The following is a 19,268-nucleotide window of genomic DNA, read 5'->3' on the forward strand; positions in this document are numbered from 1 at the left end:
GTATAAATAACGATAATACATATTTACAATAAAAAAGTATTAGCCACCATTACACCTCAATTTCAACACTAAAATCACCATAGAAGGAGGAGAAGGAGGGAGGAGAAGGAGAAGAAGGAGGAGAAGGAGGGAGGAGATGGAGAAGAAGGAGGAGAAGGAGAAGGAGGAGGAGGAGGAGGAGAAGAAGAAGAAGAAGAAGAAGAAGAAGAAGAAGAAGATGATGATGATGATGATGATGATGATGATGCAGCAGAAGTAGTAATAGTGAGAAATCCACTAAAATCCTATAAACAATGTATCAATCTTGTATAATAGTGTATAAGAGATGTTTATACACCCATATACACTATTATAGAAGAAGAAGAAATCCACCAAATACCTGTAAACGATGTATCAATCTTGTATAATAGTGTATAAAGCTATTTATACACGCATATACACGATTATACAAATGAACCCTATCAGTGGAGCTTCACATGTTCTTCTTCTTCCTTAAAGCTCTTCTGAAATTTAACTCAAATAGGCTTCAAATCACTTCAAATTTAAATTTTGAACTCTTGTTGATGTTTTCAATCAATTGGAACAACACCCAATGAAGCTTCCAAGCAAACCCAGCAAACTTATTTCAAAAATAATATCAAATTTCACGTCTGAGTTTAACTTTCAAACTCAAAATCTCTGATACGGCTCAAACTTAAAAGCTTAAGCTCTTCAATGGAGTTTCCGTTTTAATCAATCAAATTTCAAATATGAGAAACTTGAGCTCCATCAATGGAGGTTTTCTGATTTTTTTCAGTAGCATATGAGATTCAGCAAAAATTTTAAACAACTGGGATAGTGGAGATCTTCACAAAAGACATGGGTACGGGAAGTGGCAGAGCCACATAGTGCTGAGGGTGTTCATCTGAACCCCCTCGGCAGAAAAAAAAAAACTGTTTTTACAAGGTTAAAAAATTATTTTTTATGTATATATAGTAGATGATGATAAAGGTGGGGGTTAGGTCTGCGTACACTCTACCCTCCCCAGACCCCACATGTTTACTTTTTTATATTTTGAACCCCCTTAAGGAAATCCTGGCTCCGCCACTGGGTACGGGGCGGGAGAGATGGCGGCAAATGAGATTTTGGAGTGAAGTCCTCTAAAGCTTAGATACAACAGCTTGCTACCATTGTTGGGCTCAGAGAAGGAAAGAAAATTCTTTTTTTTTGCGCGGATTGGCCTTCATTTGGGGTGGTCTTTAATTTTTATCCTTCAAATTGGTGGTCTTTAAATTTTGTCCTGAAGTTGTGGGTTTAAACTCCAGCTCAGTAAAAAAAAAAAAAAAATTCAATTCGCAAGGCATAATTTCGCAAGGCAGAAATTTGCAAATTTGCAAATTCTAAATTTGTTGAGTAACTAGCAAAAGTTAAAGACCACCATTTTGAGGGACAAAAATTAAAGACCACCCCCAGCGAAGGGCAATCCTGCAAATAGCCCAAGAAAATTTAAGCTACACACAAAGTGGGTCAAATAGTGTAAGAAAGTAAAATATGGGTCTAATTTGCTAGCATTGTTGCCTCGGTTGATATACAGTGTAATTAATCCCTATAATTTCTAAGTTTCTAACCAACAATAGTTATTGTTTTTGCAATTACAATTTGTATCTATGTATTCGAATGTATTTAAATACATAGTTTCAAAATACAGTCAGCCGAATACATATGTATATAGATCAGTTGAACAACACATACAGTCAATTACGCAGTTTCAAAATACAATCATCCAAATACAACGACAACAACATACCTAGTTGGATCCCACAACGTGAGGTCTGGGGAGGGTAAAGTGTACGCAGACCTTACCCCCACCTTGGAAGGTAGGGAGGCTGTTTCCGAAAGACCCTCGGCTCAAAAGAAAACAAGGAAAACAATCATCCAAATACATACAGTCAAATTTTGGAACTGTGTATTTGAATACAATACACGCAAAATATGTAAAATATAGCTACGACGTATAATTACAAATGTCTTATAGCTACGGATTGTAATTTATTTAAAGTTTAGCTATACTATTGAAATACCTCTTATATGTTTGCTACATGTGAAAAATCTTTTTTATATACAGGACTATCTGGAGAATCACGTTGGTGCAGTGTAAATTAAATTAATAGAAATGGCACACAACATATTTTTGGTACTACCTCCAACTTTATTACTCCCTCTGTCCTAATTTATCTGACACCATTTATCCGTTTTAATTTATATGAAACCATTTGACTTGATATGAAATTAAAGAAATAAAGAAAGACTTCAAAATTTATAGTACAAAATAAGTCTTAGATATTTATTTGATTGTAAATTATTTCATTAAGAGCAAAAGAAGAATTTAAAGTTAAATTGATTCTAAATATAGAAATGTGACTTTTTTTTAACATATTAAAAATGAAAGTGTGTCACATAAATTGGGACGGAGGGAGTAGTACAATTTATATTGTCTTTAACCAGGTATCAATATATTCATTAAAAGTCTTTTTTTTTTCTTTTAAAAAAAGTATTTATTTTAGAGTATTGAAGCGGTTGATCAAGTTTTAGGATAATAGCTGAAGCATTTTACATAAGTAAAAAATAAAAGCTTTTCCGCATAAGCACTTTTGGGATCTTGATCAACGCATAAATTATTGGGCAACTTACATAAATGTACACTTTACGGTTTTTTTTTTTTTTTGGCATAGCTTTATTTTACTAATTACATTTCGTAGCTACAGTAGATTGTATTCAAACTTCGGCTGAGTCAGATTTTGATGTATTCAACTAAGCTGTATTCAAGTCAAATCTATTCAAGTCAAATGTATTCAACTCAATTGTATTCAAGTCAAATGTATTCAACTCAACTGTATTCATTTGTAGCTACTTTTACACTGTATTCTCTTTATTATATTTAAAATCGATTGTATGCAAAAAATATCCTTCAAAATACAAGCAAAAAATACATAAAGAAACACTGAATTTTACACTAAAAAATTTGCGAATACACTCAAATAATGAATACAAAAATAAAATACACCCCAAACACCGAATTTTGCACTAAAAATTTAACGAATACACTCAAATACTGAATATAAGAAATAAAATACACCCCAGAAAGAAATAAAAAATACACTTGAATTTGAGATACAAGACATAAAATACACTTCAAATTCACTGTATTCATTTGTATACAAAAAAAATCTCCTTCGAAATACAGGCGAATAAAGTGTATTTTTCGGTCAGATGTGGACAATAAAGTGTATTTTTTGGTCAGATCCGAACAATAAACTGTATTTTTCGGTCGGATCTGGATAATAAACTGTATTTTCAGCACCATCACTCCCACCACCGGTGGCGTGGAGTGGGAAGAGGTGGAGGCGTAAGGCAGATCTGAGCCACCACCAACAACCCTCGTCCTCTTCCTCCCATCTCGATGTATCTCCGCCGCCATCCGCCACAACAACACCACTACCACTACTTTTCTCCTCTTCGTCACTCAGATCTGATGGCGCCGGAGCTTGAAAGCCAAGAGAGTTGACTGGTGGTGGTCGATCTAAGTGTATTTTTGCTCAGATCTGAGTCTCCGGCGACTGATCTGGCCGGAAATACACCGAAAAAGCGCGACGATGTCTTGTCGGAGTGAGAGAGAGAGAGACTAGATGTGAGAGAATGGCTGAATTGGGTATACATTCCCCTTTTCACTGTATTTTACCTTATAGTTAATAATTGTCATTGACATACAAATGCTAGCTATGGAAAGTAATTAAGTTAAACTATAGCTACTAAATATAATTACCTACTAGTGTTTGTCAAGCCACGTAGATTTTCCTAAATTATTACTCTAATATTAACAAAAAAAAAAATTAAATTGATTAGTTAAACACCAACTGTTCACCAAAAGTTTTTTTTTTCCTTTTCAAATGCACTTCTGAGCAAAAGCTTATTTCATAGAGTTTAAGTTATGTGCATTGTCAGTGTACAAAAATTTTACACAAGTTAGATGTTAACTATGGTAACTTTACAACTAAAATTTAGGGAAAAAATATTAATGACCCATAGAGTCCTAGTTATACTCTATAACTAAATTACTTCTTTCCTTTTCTCAATTAATTTCCTATTCTATCGTTAATTAAATTGTAATGTTCTCCATGTTTCTCTCTGAACTAAATCATCATAATCAGTTAAGTAATCAAACAAGAAAGGAGAATTGTTAAATTTTTATTTTTATTTTTAAAAAGGTAATTCTTCAATGCCTCACATATTATGAACTTTAATTCATCAACACCTTAACCATTAATGTTGACCTTCAGGAACTTCTCTTGCTTTAGGAGTTGACATGTTTTTAACGATTTTCATTTTTTCCCTTTTCTCAATTGAGACATGTTTTTAACGTTTTTCATTTTTTCACTTTTCTCAATTGAGAAGCATTTGAACCCATAGATATCACATAAATATCTACATTAAAAATCTTAGATTGCATTAAGTATTTAAGTCACATGAAGAAGATTTTTAAAACAAGCATGAAGAAGACGGGATTAGAAAGACCAACAAATAAAGAGACCATGGAGAGAGGGTTTGACGGGGAGAGACGATTTGCATTTCAGTATTTAATTTTTGAAAAAAAAAAATGAAAAAACTGGGTAACCTCAATAGCAGGTAAACTTTAGCTGATGGTGTGAAAAATTTTGTCCATTAACAGTGCACAAAACTTAAACTCTATTTCATAATAGCTTTTGATCAAACAAACTATAAATAAAGTGGCACACAACATATATTTAGTACTACCTCCAAATTTTATTAACTTTTTTAACATGTTGTCCCATATTAGTTTTAGGACTCAACTAATGTCAGTTTATCTAAAAGTATCATTCAAGAATAAAGCATTTTTCAGAGTTCAAATTTGAGAGATCTTATTAATAGTGAAAAGCTATTGCTTCACCACAATCTTTGAGTTGGTATGTTTTCTGCCTTATTTGGTTAGTATAAAAATAATGGAAAGTCGTTTGGTAACTATCCCTAATTGGAGTTGTATTTACACTCCGTTTCATTTTATATGGACATTGATATTGGACTATATTGGTCATGGAGTATACAGAAAAAAAATTGTATTTTATTTATGTGATACTGTTTGAGTCAAAATTCGTATTTTACCAAAATAGTTGAATTTGTTCTAAGGTTAACCACAATTAGTAGTAATTTGATACAGATGTTAGAATTTACACATGCAAGTTATTTAAAGATTAATAAAGAATAAGTAAATAAAAGGAAAAAAATAAACTAATGCCAATTGCAAATGAACAACAATGATGGATTTCTCCGTTCCCTGGAATGAATAAGAACTTGATGATAAAAGAATGATGACAATGATAATAAGCAGAGAATAATCAATAATCGTCTATTTTTCAGTCAGTATTGGTACGCCTAGATATACAAGTGAAAGTCATATTTATAGGTATCTGGTCCTATCTGGTGCTCTTCCCGTTGTATGTCTTAACGACAATCATTAATTCTTTGAATTAATGATTGTCATTTAATTCCTTGATTCAGGCCATTAGAAACCGTTTTGCCGTTATTGTATTAATTTTATTTAATGCGCAATCAAGAGGGTCTTGTGTGTTGTTTCCGTTAATGCTCTCTTCATTGACCACATCACCGGTATCAGCTACCTTTCCGCAAATGCTTTACTCGGCATTACCATCTGATTTCTATACGTCATTGTATAAACTGACACGTGTCGACTACATGTTGATCCACGTGTTAGCTGTGATTTTTTGCCCATACAGATACGGGATAAGGAAAGAAATTCCGCTGGATACATAGGTTAAATATAGTATGATACACAAAAACTATCGACTAGTTTTGAACGTGTTATATCCCTCATTCAGTTACGATCTAACTCACCTATATAGAGTACTTCCTCCGATTTGTTTTACTTGTCATAATTGATGAAAATAATTGGTTCAAAATACTTGTCATTAAAAAATTAAAATATATTATTTATTATTTCGACTTTCATCCAAACTCTAATAAATGTAATGGGATATTAATTAGCATAGTAAAAGGAAAAACAGCATTAAATTGAGATTAAAATAAAAAATAAATAAGGGTAAATTAAAACTCTAAGAGCCTGTGAATGAGTGGGTTGGGTGGGTGGATTATCATGGGATTTGAGAGGCCAACAAAAGCAAAGGTCCCATTTGGGCAAATAATTCTTTGCTCAAATATGAGTTAAGTCATCAATTCATGCAAGCTAATAAGCTTATCTAGCTATTGTGACCCCCATTATTTTACCACCTTTTGTTTTCATGTTAATATATGGGTCCCTTATTCTCACTCCCAGCCAATGGATTATAGATCCTTCCTTGTACTGTGGTGGGAATCCTTTTGGATGCCATCATCTTACCTGCTAGCCAGAAAGGCAATTATTTGGTTGTTTGCAGCTAATTTACACTACCAGCAAACAACAGCTAGCTAGACTTTCTAATATTTCTCGTACGTTTCTTTCAGTGCTTTTACCTTTATAACATGCCATATTTTCAGGTTACTAACACCCAAAGACCAAAGTGAAAATTTGAAATGTCAAAATTCTCATACTCCAATAAAATTGAACGAGCTTATTATCTTTCATTCATTCAAACACTACTTCTATAACAATCTTGTACAATAATGAAGCAAATTGAAAAAAAAAAAAAAAAAAAAAAACCTGGAGGAAGAACGAACCTTTAACATAATTAAACTCTTATTAGACCAGATTTGGTCGTTGAATCGCAGAAAATAAGAGACATGTTGTAGCAGGAACCAGCTTAGAAAAATAATTGAGAAGAAAATCACAGAGCATTTTTATTCAAGCATTAAAACATGTACAGGTAAAAAATATTTAGTGCAAGAAAGGGTTTAAACTCTTACAGTAGTAGTATATACTAGTACTAATAGGCTAAAAATCTCGATGAATTGGCCTCGTAAACGCTTGGATTGTTAAGCTAGCCAAACTCTTATGACTCTCATGTAGTAAAATGTAACGTATTTTTCTTGTTCTTTTGCTCTACCCGTCCCACCTTTTTGTCCTTTTAACTTTCGAAGATAATGCAAATCTTTTAAGAACTTCAAAATCGTACACTCCGAGTGTTGATTTTAGGTGGCGAGATTGGGAGTACGAGGGTCTAATTACCTACAGAGTAATTTTTATGTAAAATTAACTCAATTTTTTAGGTAAAATTAACTCAAAGAGATCGATGGCCGGGTAACTCCAAGAATGATCTTCCCTCATGTGCTCTCCTTTGGCTTCTGTTTTTCTGAACTACAGTTTTCCATCACAATTCTCAAAATGGCTCTAAAGTTTTCTTTAAGCTTTTCCTCACCATGTTAATCCAAAACAATAAACAAATATTCGAACTATATACCAACACATCTATTATATTAATCAGCTCTCGTATATTATATATGAGGTAAGATGTGCGCTTTCAAAGGTATTGACAAAAGAAGATAAATCCATATGTCATCTAGCCTCCATTGTCTTAAACATTATGTCATCTCCTTCCGTTCCCTCTCTCTCTCTCTCTCTCACACACACACAGCAAGATATTGGTGAAATGAATGAGATATGTGCACTCACAATCAGAAGTACTGGATATGATTTATGGGATCCCTTCACCCTTAATTAATCAGAAATCTAGAATTCAAGGTTCGAGAACAAAAGCCTTCTCCTAGGTGGCACTTCCCTCTTTATGAACTCTATGTAAGGAGAATTTGGATTAGTCGGACCAGTAAGTCCGAAATACCAAATGTTAAAAAGAACTACATGTAGTATAATTCTCTTTTTCTGTCTGTCAAAAATAACTTTGATAATAGTACTTTCTCTGTCCCAATTTATGTAACTTTTTTTGCTTATCAAGAGTCATCTAACTAAACTTGAAATTAAATGCAATTAGATCAACTCCATATCATAAAGTTAAAGATTTATGTATTTAAAAGCTATACACAAAATAGTATAAGTTGTTAATTTTTCATATCAATATAATAAAAATATAGTTTAAATATCAGTCAATTTCAAAAAGCGAAAAAAGTCGCATAAATTGGAACGAAAAAAAAATTGTAATCTAATTGGTCGGACTGCTTATCTTGGGTTTTCATGAGGAAAGCATCTTGACATTGTTGAGCATGGGACCACAAACTCCTTTATTTCTTTATTTGCCCAAATTAAAGGGTGTAAAACCATAAAACAACCCCCAAAAAACTCTCCCATCATTTTGTACTCTTTCTCTTTCACACATTCACACATTCACACACCTTCGCACGTGCCATTGCTCACCATCTACGTAGCTCATCGCACGAGCCACTTCGCATACCATCTCTATCTCTTTTTCTTTCTTTATATCCTAGTGGTCTCATAGTCTCTATGTTGTGTGGTGCAACAAATAAAAGTTAGAGAGAGAAAACCAAATATTAGATAGATAGATTCACAAACACTTCGTGCAAAAAATTTCTGAATATCAGACCTGAAAAATCCCATTTTTTTTGCTTGTTATATCTTTGAGTCTTTCTTTCCTTTTTTTTTTTCCTTCTAGTTTTTCTCTAATAGAAACCCCTTTTTGTTAAATATACCTATAGTAAAAAGTTGTGGAGTTAATTTCTTTGTTTTGTAATGAGAATAAGGAAGCGTTTTCCTCCTCCTTCACTAGATCTCCAAGTCAATAGGCCAGTTGTGGTGCAACAAAACACCAAGAATGAATCTTTACCGTCTGATCTTCCAAATCTAACCCTTCCACAGCCGTCTGATCAACCGGTGGTCACCGGAGGCAAAGCAACAAGGTGGGTTTTCTTTGGTGGCAACAGTAATCAAGAGAAACAGAAAAATAAGGTGAGTTAAATTAATTAGTAAAATAATATTGTTATTATTATCATAGTATATGTGTATGCATCTATATGTTATAGTAGTATTTTATAGAATTGCACTACTGTTTTTCTATCTGTCCTTTTTGTTTTCTTCAAAATGGAGTTTTGCACCCAACCCATGATGTATAGTAGTATTATATTTTCTTATTTTGGATGCTTTTTGGATGTGATTTTGATTTGCAGGATGTTGAAGCTGAAGAGGATGAGAAATTATGGAGAGAGAAAAAAGAGAGCTTTGGTAGTAGTAATGACAATGATAACAAGTAAGAATATAATGCATAAAAAAGAAAAGTTTGTTCCATTTAATTCTTTGTTTCATGAATTCTTCTATGATAGTAAAAAAAGGTGAATAATAATACGAGAAACAAGAATTAATATTACTGTAACTGGAAATACTGTTTAGGTTTTTATTCTCCTCCAATGATTCAATTCCCCATCGATCTCATCTAATCCATTTTATTTTTGTTGTGTTGTCTTGCATTTTTTCCATATCTTTTTAATTTCTCTCCCCTATACTGGTCCCCATTTATATTAAACATATCACACGGAAAAATTCTGAATGTTGCACTGTGCACTTTCTTTTTATAGTTTGGGATTTAACAAACTTTTTTGCTGCATCTTCTTGTTCTTGCTTCTTCTCTTCAGGAAAGAAATAAGCTTTTTGACTCCACAACTAGGTTCTTTGCTTCCTCAGCCATCATCTTCTTCTGATCTAGGTAAATTTTCAAAACTTATCCGAGGATCATATGTTGCTCGTACTCTCTCGAAAGAATATCGTTGGACATGTGTTAGATCCTCCTAAAGTAGTGCATCTGTTGAAGGATCCGACACGGGTACAGTAGTATTTTTGGAGATTCCAGCAACGTAGCATATCCATTAAGATTCATATATACAATTTAGTATAACATTTTATCATTCTTGTTTTATTATGCTATGATATTGAACGTACATGCGTATATATATACATATTAGATGCGAGATGGTGTGAAGGAGAACATAAAGTAATTCCATTCAAAAAGAGAAGACCAGACAGCTACCACCACACAAGCAATATTAACACGATGAAGTCGAAGACAAACAAGAAATGTCCACAAGAAAATGGTAACGAGGAGCAGGAACAGGAACATTATGGACTAATTACTGAAGAGGGTTTCGAGAGTAACATTAATAGTGATCATAAAGTTGGTCATGTAAATAAGAAGAGCAAAAGAGGAAGTGTTATATTAGAGGGATCAAGGTGCAGTCGAGTTAATGGGAGAGGATGGAGATGTTGCCAACAAACCCTTGTGGGATATTCATTGTGTGAGCATCATTTGGGAAAAGGGAGACTAAGAAGCATGAATAGTGTTCGAAATGCAACGAATAAGAAGAAACAAGCAGAAAAAGAGGAGAAATCTTCACCAAATGATCATGAATATTATGGTACTCGTGAAGATGATAAGAAAAAGTCATTAATGGTGACGAAGAAGAAGAAGATGAAAAGGATTGGAATGGTGAAAGCTAGATCTCTGAGTAGCCTGCTTGGTCAAACGGACAATGCAGTTGCAGCGTGGGTAGTTGATAATGATAATAAGAACAAGTAGCAAATGAACACAATCGAGGAACATTTGATCATGTAGGTACTCAAATGCTATATTGCTCAGATCTTTTAAAAATACTGTCGCGCTCGTGTCAGATCTTAAAGGATCCGACATGACAGTCATGACAATGTTGAAGGACTCGAGTATCGTAGCTCAGAAGAGCCGGAAGTAAAAGTTACGTTTTTTTTATCTGTAATTTTTGGTGCTTTTTCTTCAAGATTGAGCTCAGGAAGCTTGCTTATGTAGTATGTTTTTAATTATTGCATGGAATTTGTCTATTTGCTTTCCTCTTTAATTCGCTCTCCTTTAATTTTTCGCTACTCTTCTGTAGCTATTCTTGGGTTTAGCTTAAAGATTGATTTATGCTTGCGACAAGCTAGCTAGCGACCACATTAGTGATTTTCATTAGTGTTGTTAAAATAATAATGCCAATAAGAAAATAACAACAATAACTTTATCATCAATAAAGGAAAGAAATGTGCAGATAGTTAGTTGCTCACATGTGATGAGTATAGATAATTCATTAACGGCATATATATATGGTCAATTTGATTCGTGGACAAATTCCACTCAACTTCCTGAAGTACTCTATTGTAATATACATTTTGACATTTCAAAGACAGAGCTATATAACCATTTACTAATTATACTAATTCTTTAGTTTTATGTATCTTGTCTGGGGGTGCGGTGGGGTTGGAGGTGGGGAGTGGGGGCGGGGTGGTGGGGGGATCAGGTTCATACAGATACAATAATATTATGGTCAAAGTTTTGTTAGTATAGCCTCGAGGTTTTGATGATAATTTTTGTGAACTTGTGGTGGTCCATAGGATTTTTTTCTATCGATTTAAATGTGACACAATTTTAAAACGATATATTACAACTGATGCTGTACTATATATGCATTTGGCGATTACTGCTTCGAAATTCACTTCCAACATTGAACTTGGTTCAAATTAATTAGGATATATATGTTCTTTCATTGCTATACGATTTCAGATACTCCAATCACAAGTTCTAGATCTAGCCTTGGAAGTCAATATAAGAATAGGAATAGAGACGGATTGAAGATTTAAACTATGTGGTATAGTTTCGAATTCGGAATTTTATCACATTCTGTCGAAATTACTGCGTTTAAATTATATGATTTATACTTGTTTAGTGAGTTTTTAATACATATACAGGGTGTAATAAAGCTAAAAGTATTGGTTCATCCGAAACTATAGCTTCTTCACTTGCTAGATCCGCCCTGAATATGGGACTGCCATTTTTTTGATGCATGAAATTAGTGAAGGAGGTAGGACAATTGATGTTTTCTGTATATATATGACACTAATCCTATATATAAGATGTGTATTTGAATGAAGCACCGATCCTTCACGAAGAACAAAAATATCATTAGCACACAGACAAATTATCATTAGCACACAGACGGATCATAAATTCATAATCGAGTAAGAGCCCGTTTGGATTGGCTTATATATAATTTGTTTTGATTTTTTTTTTTGGTGTTTTGTATTGAACTTAAAAGCGAATTTTGTGCATACAATAAGCGAAAAAAATAATTGGACCTGGTTTTCATTTATCTAAAAAAAAGCGATTTATAAGTGAAAACGTTTTATAAAAAAAAAAATAAGTTAGCCTACTTTTTTTTATTTTTTTTGGCTTATAAGCTATTTAAAGATATAAGCTTTTATTTTAAGCATCCAGCATAAACTCAATCACTAGGCAAATCAACATTGCTCTTGACCTATATATGTTGTATTATATTTTTAGGATAATTAAGTTACATAACTGACAATATATAAACAATGGTTTATTGGTAGTAAAAAGTAACATTATCTTAATTCAATCCAGTTGGCTTACAATAACCTAATAGTGTAAAATATATATATATATATATATATATATATATATATATATATATAGTACGTGTATAAAAATTAAAGTCGTTTCAAGGTTGTAGGACGTTAATTTATAAAAGATTTAACCTCCATATGGACAACTAATAACATCTGTTTTTTTTTTCAGAATATTTGTCGTCACGTTATAAAAAATTATGCATGTGTCTTCTCAAACCACTCAGTTTAAGCAATTGCATCTTATGTCCCACAATCTAAAACTTCACTTTTTTTTGTCTCCACCTGCCTTGGAAGGAAATGAGGATGAGAGAGCTTTCATCTTAAACAATGCACTGAGAGTATGTAAAACTATTTAAGTGTCTCTTTTGTAATGGCAATGGCAATTTGTAGCTAATGGCAATGGAATAATTAACATGCATATTCAATGTTCAGTTACAAGGTTCGTCGTTCGACTATATTACCTGAGATTAGTAATCTATTTGACCAAGTTGTAAAATCTGCTTATTTTGAAAAGTGATTTTCGAAAAAGAGCTTTAGAAGATTAACATATTGTGTTTGATTTTAATCAATTTGAAAAACACTTATCGATACTAGAGCAGTAGTTTTGCTTGATCAAATGTCCAAAAGTGCTTCTGGGGGGAAATTGTTTTTCCGATTTAATAAACAGTTTCTGCTCTACTAAGAAACTTATTTTTATCCTAAAAGCTTGGTCAAGCATATTTACTCTTTAAAATAAGCACTTTGATTTTTCAGAAGTTTAGCCAACAGGCTACTAACTAAATCTCTCCATCTACTTGGTTCAAGAAAAAATCATTAGACTCGCGCATGAGTGCCATGTGTTGTCGATCTAAATTTTTTTAGACTCTTCTATCTCTAACTTATATGTTTAGATGGAGGTAATACACAATTTAATATTTCATTTACATAGTATGAATATATTGATTACGTTTATGAAGCAAAAAAGGAAGTACTGTTTACACAGGTTAGGTCAGGACGTCAACACAAGTCTTGGCAAGAGCTCACCTACGCTAAATAATCAATTTGAGGAAAGACCAACCATACAACATAACTTTTCTTCAGACCTAGTCCTTTGGTTCTATTTACACTTTGTTTTGTCCAGTCAAATTACAATATTCTTGTATGTTTTTTCTTTGGGAAAGAATATTCTTGTACATATGTGCTTCTGGTTTGGGAGGTTCTGAATTCGTGAAGACTCGTCATATGCCACATATTGTTTTTGGAAAGATGACTTATCAAAAATTAAAAGGACAAACAGATGGGACTGGTAGACCAAAAGAGAAAAAGTAATTAAAGAACCAAAGAGAAAGCAAAACAGCAACAAACTAACATTCTAACGACATGCGAATCATATATAGGAATTTGCTATAGATTCTTTTTTTCTTTGCCGAAGAGGTCATATAAATATTAACTAGCCCTTAGAAAAAGTTATCCTTCTTCGCAGTATTTGATTTGAAGGATCAATAACATAATGATCGTATACAAATGGAGGGGGGAAATTAAATTTAGAAGGACTGTTATAATAGCATTGCTACATCCATATTTAGACAAAATATCTATCAGCCACAGTGTTGGCTTCTCTAAAGATGTGTTATACAAGTGGCCTTCCAAAATGATACAACATTGACCTGCATTTAGCAAAAATATGCTGAGTATTCAACATTTATTCCCTCGAGTATAGAGCAGCATACTACCTGGGAGTCGATGTTATGATGTTCAATTCCTTGACCAGTTGTAATTAATGTAGTAAAGTAAGTGGTTCCACGAGGAAACAAGATGTAAAGCCAAGGTCTTTGAAAAAATCGAATATCCAGCTACATGTATGGTTTCAAACAACACCCCTATACCCCCTTTCCAGCATGATATTATCATAAGCATCATCCATATTAAATTTAATAACATTATTTGGAGGCAATTGTGCTATTTGACAGGAATGATGACGTGTGAGGAGCAAAGGTTACAATATTGGTAAGGAAAATAAGTTCAACAGCTTGTGTGATGATATGATTGATGGATAAGCGTTTACATGAAGGGGCAATTGATTGAGACTTGTAACTTATTATAAGAGTTGAAACAATCTCTTTAATTTGCACCCAAAAGAAACTGTTGACCCGCACATGGTTGAATTTTCAAATTCTAATGTGCAAAACGTATGCATATGAGAAAAGGTTAGAAACAAATTAGTTATGCTACTCGTACGTGTTGTTTTAAAAATGAAGTACCAAATATTAACATAACTTCAACTTTCGTGCCATTCGTTTCTAAATTACTTGCTCTTACAAAATCAATACTGTTTTGTCATTATTAGAAGTTGCAGTGCTGTTATTGAAAATTTGTCAGTTGTCAATCAATATACTTTTGTTCCATTCACTTCTAACAAGTTAAAAAGAAACAGTCTTCGTGCACCACTACTCTTTATTCACTACTTCATTTAAAAGAACTGTTGAGTTTATTACATGATTATCTATGATAAGGAAATTGTGACGTTGAGCCTTAACTACTCACGATTCAGTGATATCTCGTGACCACTTAAATTTTAAAATGCCTTTGTATATCGTGTATCCACATAATTGAGGAAATTGACATTTTCTTGTTTGGAGGTCTTAACTCTTAAGCAGTCCATTAGCAATTTGGCATCATTTTGCTATTTTCCCCGAGTTTGTGATTCAAATCCCTTTGCAAAGGCGACGGATACGGACTGAAGCAGCTACTTTTGTCTTTGGGCCGTTGCTAACTGGCTCGATTACTTCTGGGTCATCTGTACTTTTGTCCCTATTTTGTGCTGGTCTTTAATTTTCATCCTTCAAAAGGGATGGTCCTTAATTTTTTGCCCTTCAAAATCGAACCTATGCCTAGAGAAGCATAATTTACTCATCATAATATCCAAAAGTAATCCCTGTATCCTAAAAGAACTTATTCCCCGCTAGGCATAAGTTCGATTTTGAAGAACAAAAATTAAAGTCCAACCCATTTGAAGGACTAAAATTAAATACCAGTCCATTGGAAGGACAAACCGTGCAATTACTTCATTACTTCTTTAGTTGGATAAAACAGGCCATAAAATGGGGAGGTCCTCTATAAATAGGCCCTCTCTGACATAAAACAGAGAAATTGCAAGCTTTTCCCTTCAAGTCAGGTGGTCTTCAAAATTTACCCTACAAAATTGAACTTATGCCTAAGGCTGGGAGCATAACTTGTAGGATATTATGATATGAAAATATTAACTTATGGTCTACGAATAAGTTGCTTGCATTGAGGGCCAAAAATTAAAACCAACACAAAGTTGGAACAAAAGTACAAATGACCCCACAGTAAAAGTAGGGGAGGCTTGTGCATAGCCCAAAAACAACAAAGTCAATATTCAGGACCTAAGAAGTCCCAACTCTTTGGCCCAACTCTTGTTGCCCAATACCATGACAGATACTAGTGGAGTATAATACAGAAGTAGTGTTAAGTAGAATCAAGGAACAAGAAAAATTGACAAATAACCACTTTTTAGTCTATATAATTGAAAAATAGTCATCATTCTGAATTTTAAAATCACAAGAGAAACTCTAAGATAATAACCTAGAACTTCATTTGTGGATTTTAAAACTTTAGGGGATGACCATTTTTTAAAGATAAGATCTAAAAATGATGAACGCTATTTTCACTCAAGGAACATGCCAAAGGTAACCATAACCTATGTATCCAAAATCTAAATGGGAAATAGTTTTAGTTCATAAGTTTTAAGAAGAACTAAAAAAAAAAAAAAATGTAACCAAAAAAACTGCAAAAGAAATTGTAGAATGGGATACCATATTTCCCTTTTGCTATCTTGCATCATTATCTTGTGTATGAGGGCTGATTAAATCCATTGATAATGTCCATTTCCTTCTCGTGTTTTGGGCTTATTTGTCCCTATTCTAATGATTATAAAGCTAGATAATTTATCCAAGCATGAAATATATATTATCTAAAGTGAAAATGACCTTTGGGTCAGAAAAAACTTCATGATTAGGTAGACCACACGAGGAAAGGCGTAAACTTAAAGCAAAACTTGGTCAAACATTTCTCATAATTGCCTCTATTTAAAAGAAAAAAAGAAGAAAAAAATGATTCTTCTCAATTAATGGCAGAAGCTGTTTTCAATCATGCACCCACAATTGAAATGATTATAGGGTTTTTTCATGCATCAATTATAACAAGAATTAATCATGTAGGCCATGTTTGTTTGATCAATCTTATGTAGAATTATCGTCCATCTGAAATCTTGAAATTACTAAGTTTTTTGATTTGGGATTGATTGAATGATGACCTTTCAAATTGCCAATCAACTAAATACTAGCTAAGGAGTCGTTTGGTTGCAGAATTAGGGTATTAATCCAACATGAAATTTGGGATTAAAATTGTCGTGTATTTAAATTGGGAATTAACGAAAATCAGGATAAAAGTTATACCAAAATCATGAAATTATCAATTCCATATAGAAGACGAAATTATCTATCTTGATTATAATCCAAAATTACATTATTAAGATAACCTTAATCTTAAACCAAACGATCCCCAAGGTAGTCTTCGAAGTCCTTTGAATAAATAAGTCAGTGGTGGGACTACTTACAAAGAGTCAAAGACACTTATTACTAAGGGTGTCATTCGTTATTATTTCCAAAAAACAAAAACAAAAAAGTAGTATTTATGTATACATAATATTTCTAAAAAGAAATTATAATATGTCGCCATAGCTTGAAACAATATTATAACATAAAATAATTGCGACGGGATATAGAACCTTAAATCACCACAAATTTGAACCCAGACTCATAAGAGGAAGTGTAATACTAGGCCAACACTACTTGTGTAATATTCTGTACACAGAGCAAAATACATTAATGAATGTAGCTTATGATGTCAAATTCTGCCATGATAACATTTTACAAGTGGATTAAGTACTCCATAAAATTAAAATATGCTTATTAGCTTCTGTTTTATAGAAGTAAGGAAGAAGATTCACCAAGAAATAAGATTCATTATATACAATGTGATTCTCCGATAAAAGGAGTTTGAATGAATCTCCTTCCGCCCTTCCGCTCCGTCCCTTGGAAGAGGTTGAGCTTAGATTTTGAAATTATGATTTTGTATTCTAGAAAAAGAAGTTTACTAGGTTCTGAATAATAATTTAAGCAGACCAAGTAGATTTTAATATAAATATATGATTTGGACCAAAGTTGCAGTGTTCCGCCCTAAGGAGAATTGTCGTTCCACCATTGACAAAAAATTGTGATGAGATGGATAGGATTCCTCTACCCTTAAGCAAAGATTTCAGGTTCGAGCCTTCGTGTAGAAAAGATCCTCGTAAGGAGAGCCTCCCCTTCAATGGGACTTACGGGATGCCAATCCAAATTGATCGAGGCCCCAAAACAAATACCGAACACTAATCGAATTCAAAACAAAAAGAATCATGAAGTGATGAAGGTTCTTTTTGGAACATGTTCCTGGTAAAAACCCTAGATTCATTCCCACCTGGCTTCTCGAGGGTTCTGTCTCTCTAACACTTCACATAAAACTATTTTACTTGAAAGAAACAAGGACTCGAAATGGGTATGTTCCACTAGTTTTTGACAATTTTATTCCTGTACTCTCCCTTTTTTTTTTTTTTCTGTGGTCAGAAAATGGTCAATCATTCTTTCACTACTTTAATCGTACATCTCATTTCTATAATCATTTACTTGCTATAAAGCATGACTCCAGGAGTGTGAAAAGTCCACTTTATATGCATGAAGAATAAAGTTTATAGGAAGAGGTATTATGTTTATATCGAATATGTTCTAGAATAATTTTTTCCCTTTTACCCTCCTCTTTTCACTTCCTTAATCATGTTCAACCCTAATATCTGAGTTTATGATTTGACTATTCCCCAAAACCTATTATTTAAATATAATTACCTTTTGTTAGGGAATTATAAATGGCTAAATCCAAATTTAACTACTTCGAGACAAAAATATATTAGTACTAACAATTTCAAATCTTGTAAAAGCAAATATTATTATACTATTATGAGGGTTCTATCCAAGGGTTATGATGATACATAGAGGTTTTGTTTGCTTTTATTTTGATTTTTGAATTAAAAATTATTACTATTTTTATGAAGATTTCTAACCTAAGTTTTTTCAAATCTTTCAAAAACTCCAAAGAGAAATTCTTGAGTTCTTTTTAAAAAAAAAAAACTAAATTTGGAGATTTTGAGTAGTAATTTGTATTTTCTTTTAAAATTTGGCTCAGACAAATACTTTTTGCAAAAACCTAAAAGTTTGAGATTACAAATGCAAAAACTCAAAAAGTTCACCCAAATACCTGTATCTGATTCTGGCATATTGACCAAGTCAAATAAAATAGGTATGGGAGGATATCACAACAATAATATCTTCGTAATTTATACCTGGGGACCGAATGAGTGGACGTACATTTGTACCTTATGCTATTTTTGTGAGGTAAAGAGACTATTTTCGATAGATCCTCAACTCAAAAGAAAATTAACTGACGCACGATGAAATTATAAATTCAAAAACTCCAAAAGTTCACCCAAATACCTATATCCGATTATGATAAATTGATCAAGTCAAATAGAATAAGTATGGAAGGATACTGGAAAACATAATGTCTGTGCACCACCAAATTTGTGATGAGATGGACATGATCTATTTATTCTTAACTAGATGACTCGGGTTTGAATTCTGAATAGAAAAAATTATAGTAAAGAGTTATGTCATTCAGATTCTTCAAAATCCTCGGCGTATTCGTATCGACACAACATGAGTGTAGTAGATGTGGTTGTGAGATCCACACCAAATTAGTACTCACGAATCTAGATTACCCGGCCTTTAATAAATCTTATACGACACGAAATGAAATTGTTCAGAAATCAAAACAAATA

At 32.9% G+C, this 19,268-nt stretch overlaps 1 protein-coding gene across 1 annotated transcript; it reads left to right on the forward strand.

Annotated features, from left to right (window-relative positions):
* Nucleotides 1-8,383: 8,383 nt before the first annotated feature.
* On the forward strand, nt 8,384-10,773 carry LOC132049270 (uncharacterized). Its single transcript, XM_059440017.1, has 4 exons — nt 8,384-8,863; nt 9,082-9,161; nt 9,544-9,614; nt 9,871-10,773. Exons 1-4 carry the CDS (start codon nt 8,648-8,650, stop codon nt 10,479-10,481), a joined length of 978 nt encoding a protein of 325 aa, XP_059296000.1. The 5' UTR covers nt 8,384-8,647; the 3' UTR covers nt 10,482-10,773.
* The last annotated feature ends 8,495 nt before the right edge of the window (nt 10,774-19,268 follow it).

This window comes from Lycium ferocissimum, chromosome 3 (genome assembly GCF_029784015.1).
Source record: "Lycium ferocissimum isolate CSIRO_LF1 chromosome 3, AGI_CSIRO_Lferr_CH_V1, whole genome shotgun sequence".
In the NCBI taxonomy this organism is placed as follows: domain Eukaryota; kingdom Viridiplantae; phylum Streptophyta; class Magnoliopsida; order Solanales; family Solanaceae; genus Lycium; species Lycium ferocissimum.

Bases quoted from the DNA above. Each gene is read 5' to 3' on its own strand.
- LOC132049270 (XM_059440017.1), top strand. From the start codon at position 8,648: ATGAGAATAAGGAAGCGTTTTCCTCCTCCTTCACTAGATCTCCAAGTC. The intron at 8,864-9,081 runs GTGAGTTAAATT...TTTGATTTGCAG, and splicing joins AAGAGAAACAGAAAAATAAG to GATGTTGAAGCTGAAGAGGA. The intron at 9,162-9,543 runs GTAAGAATATAA...TCTTCTCTTCAG, and splicing joins AGTAATGACAATGATAACAA to GAAAGAAATAAGCTTTTTGA.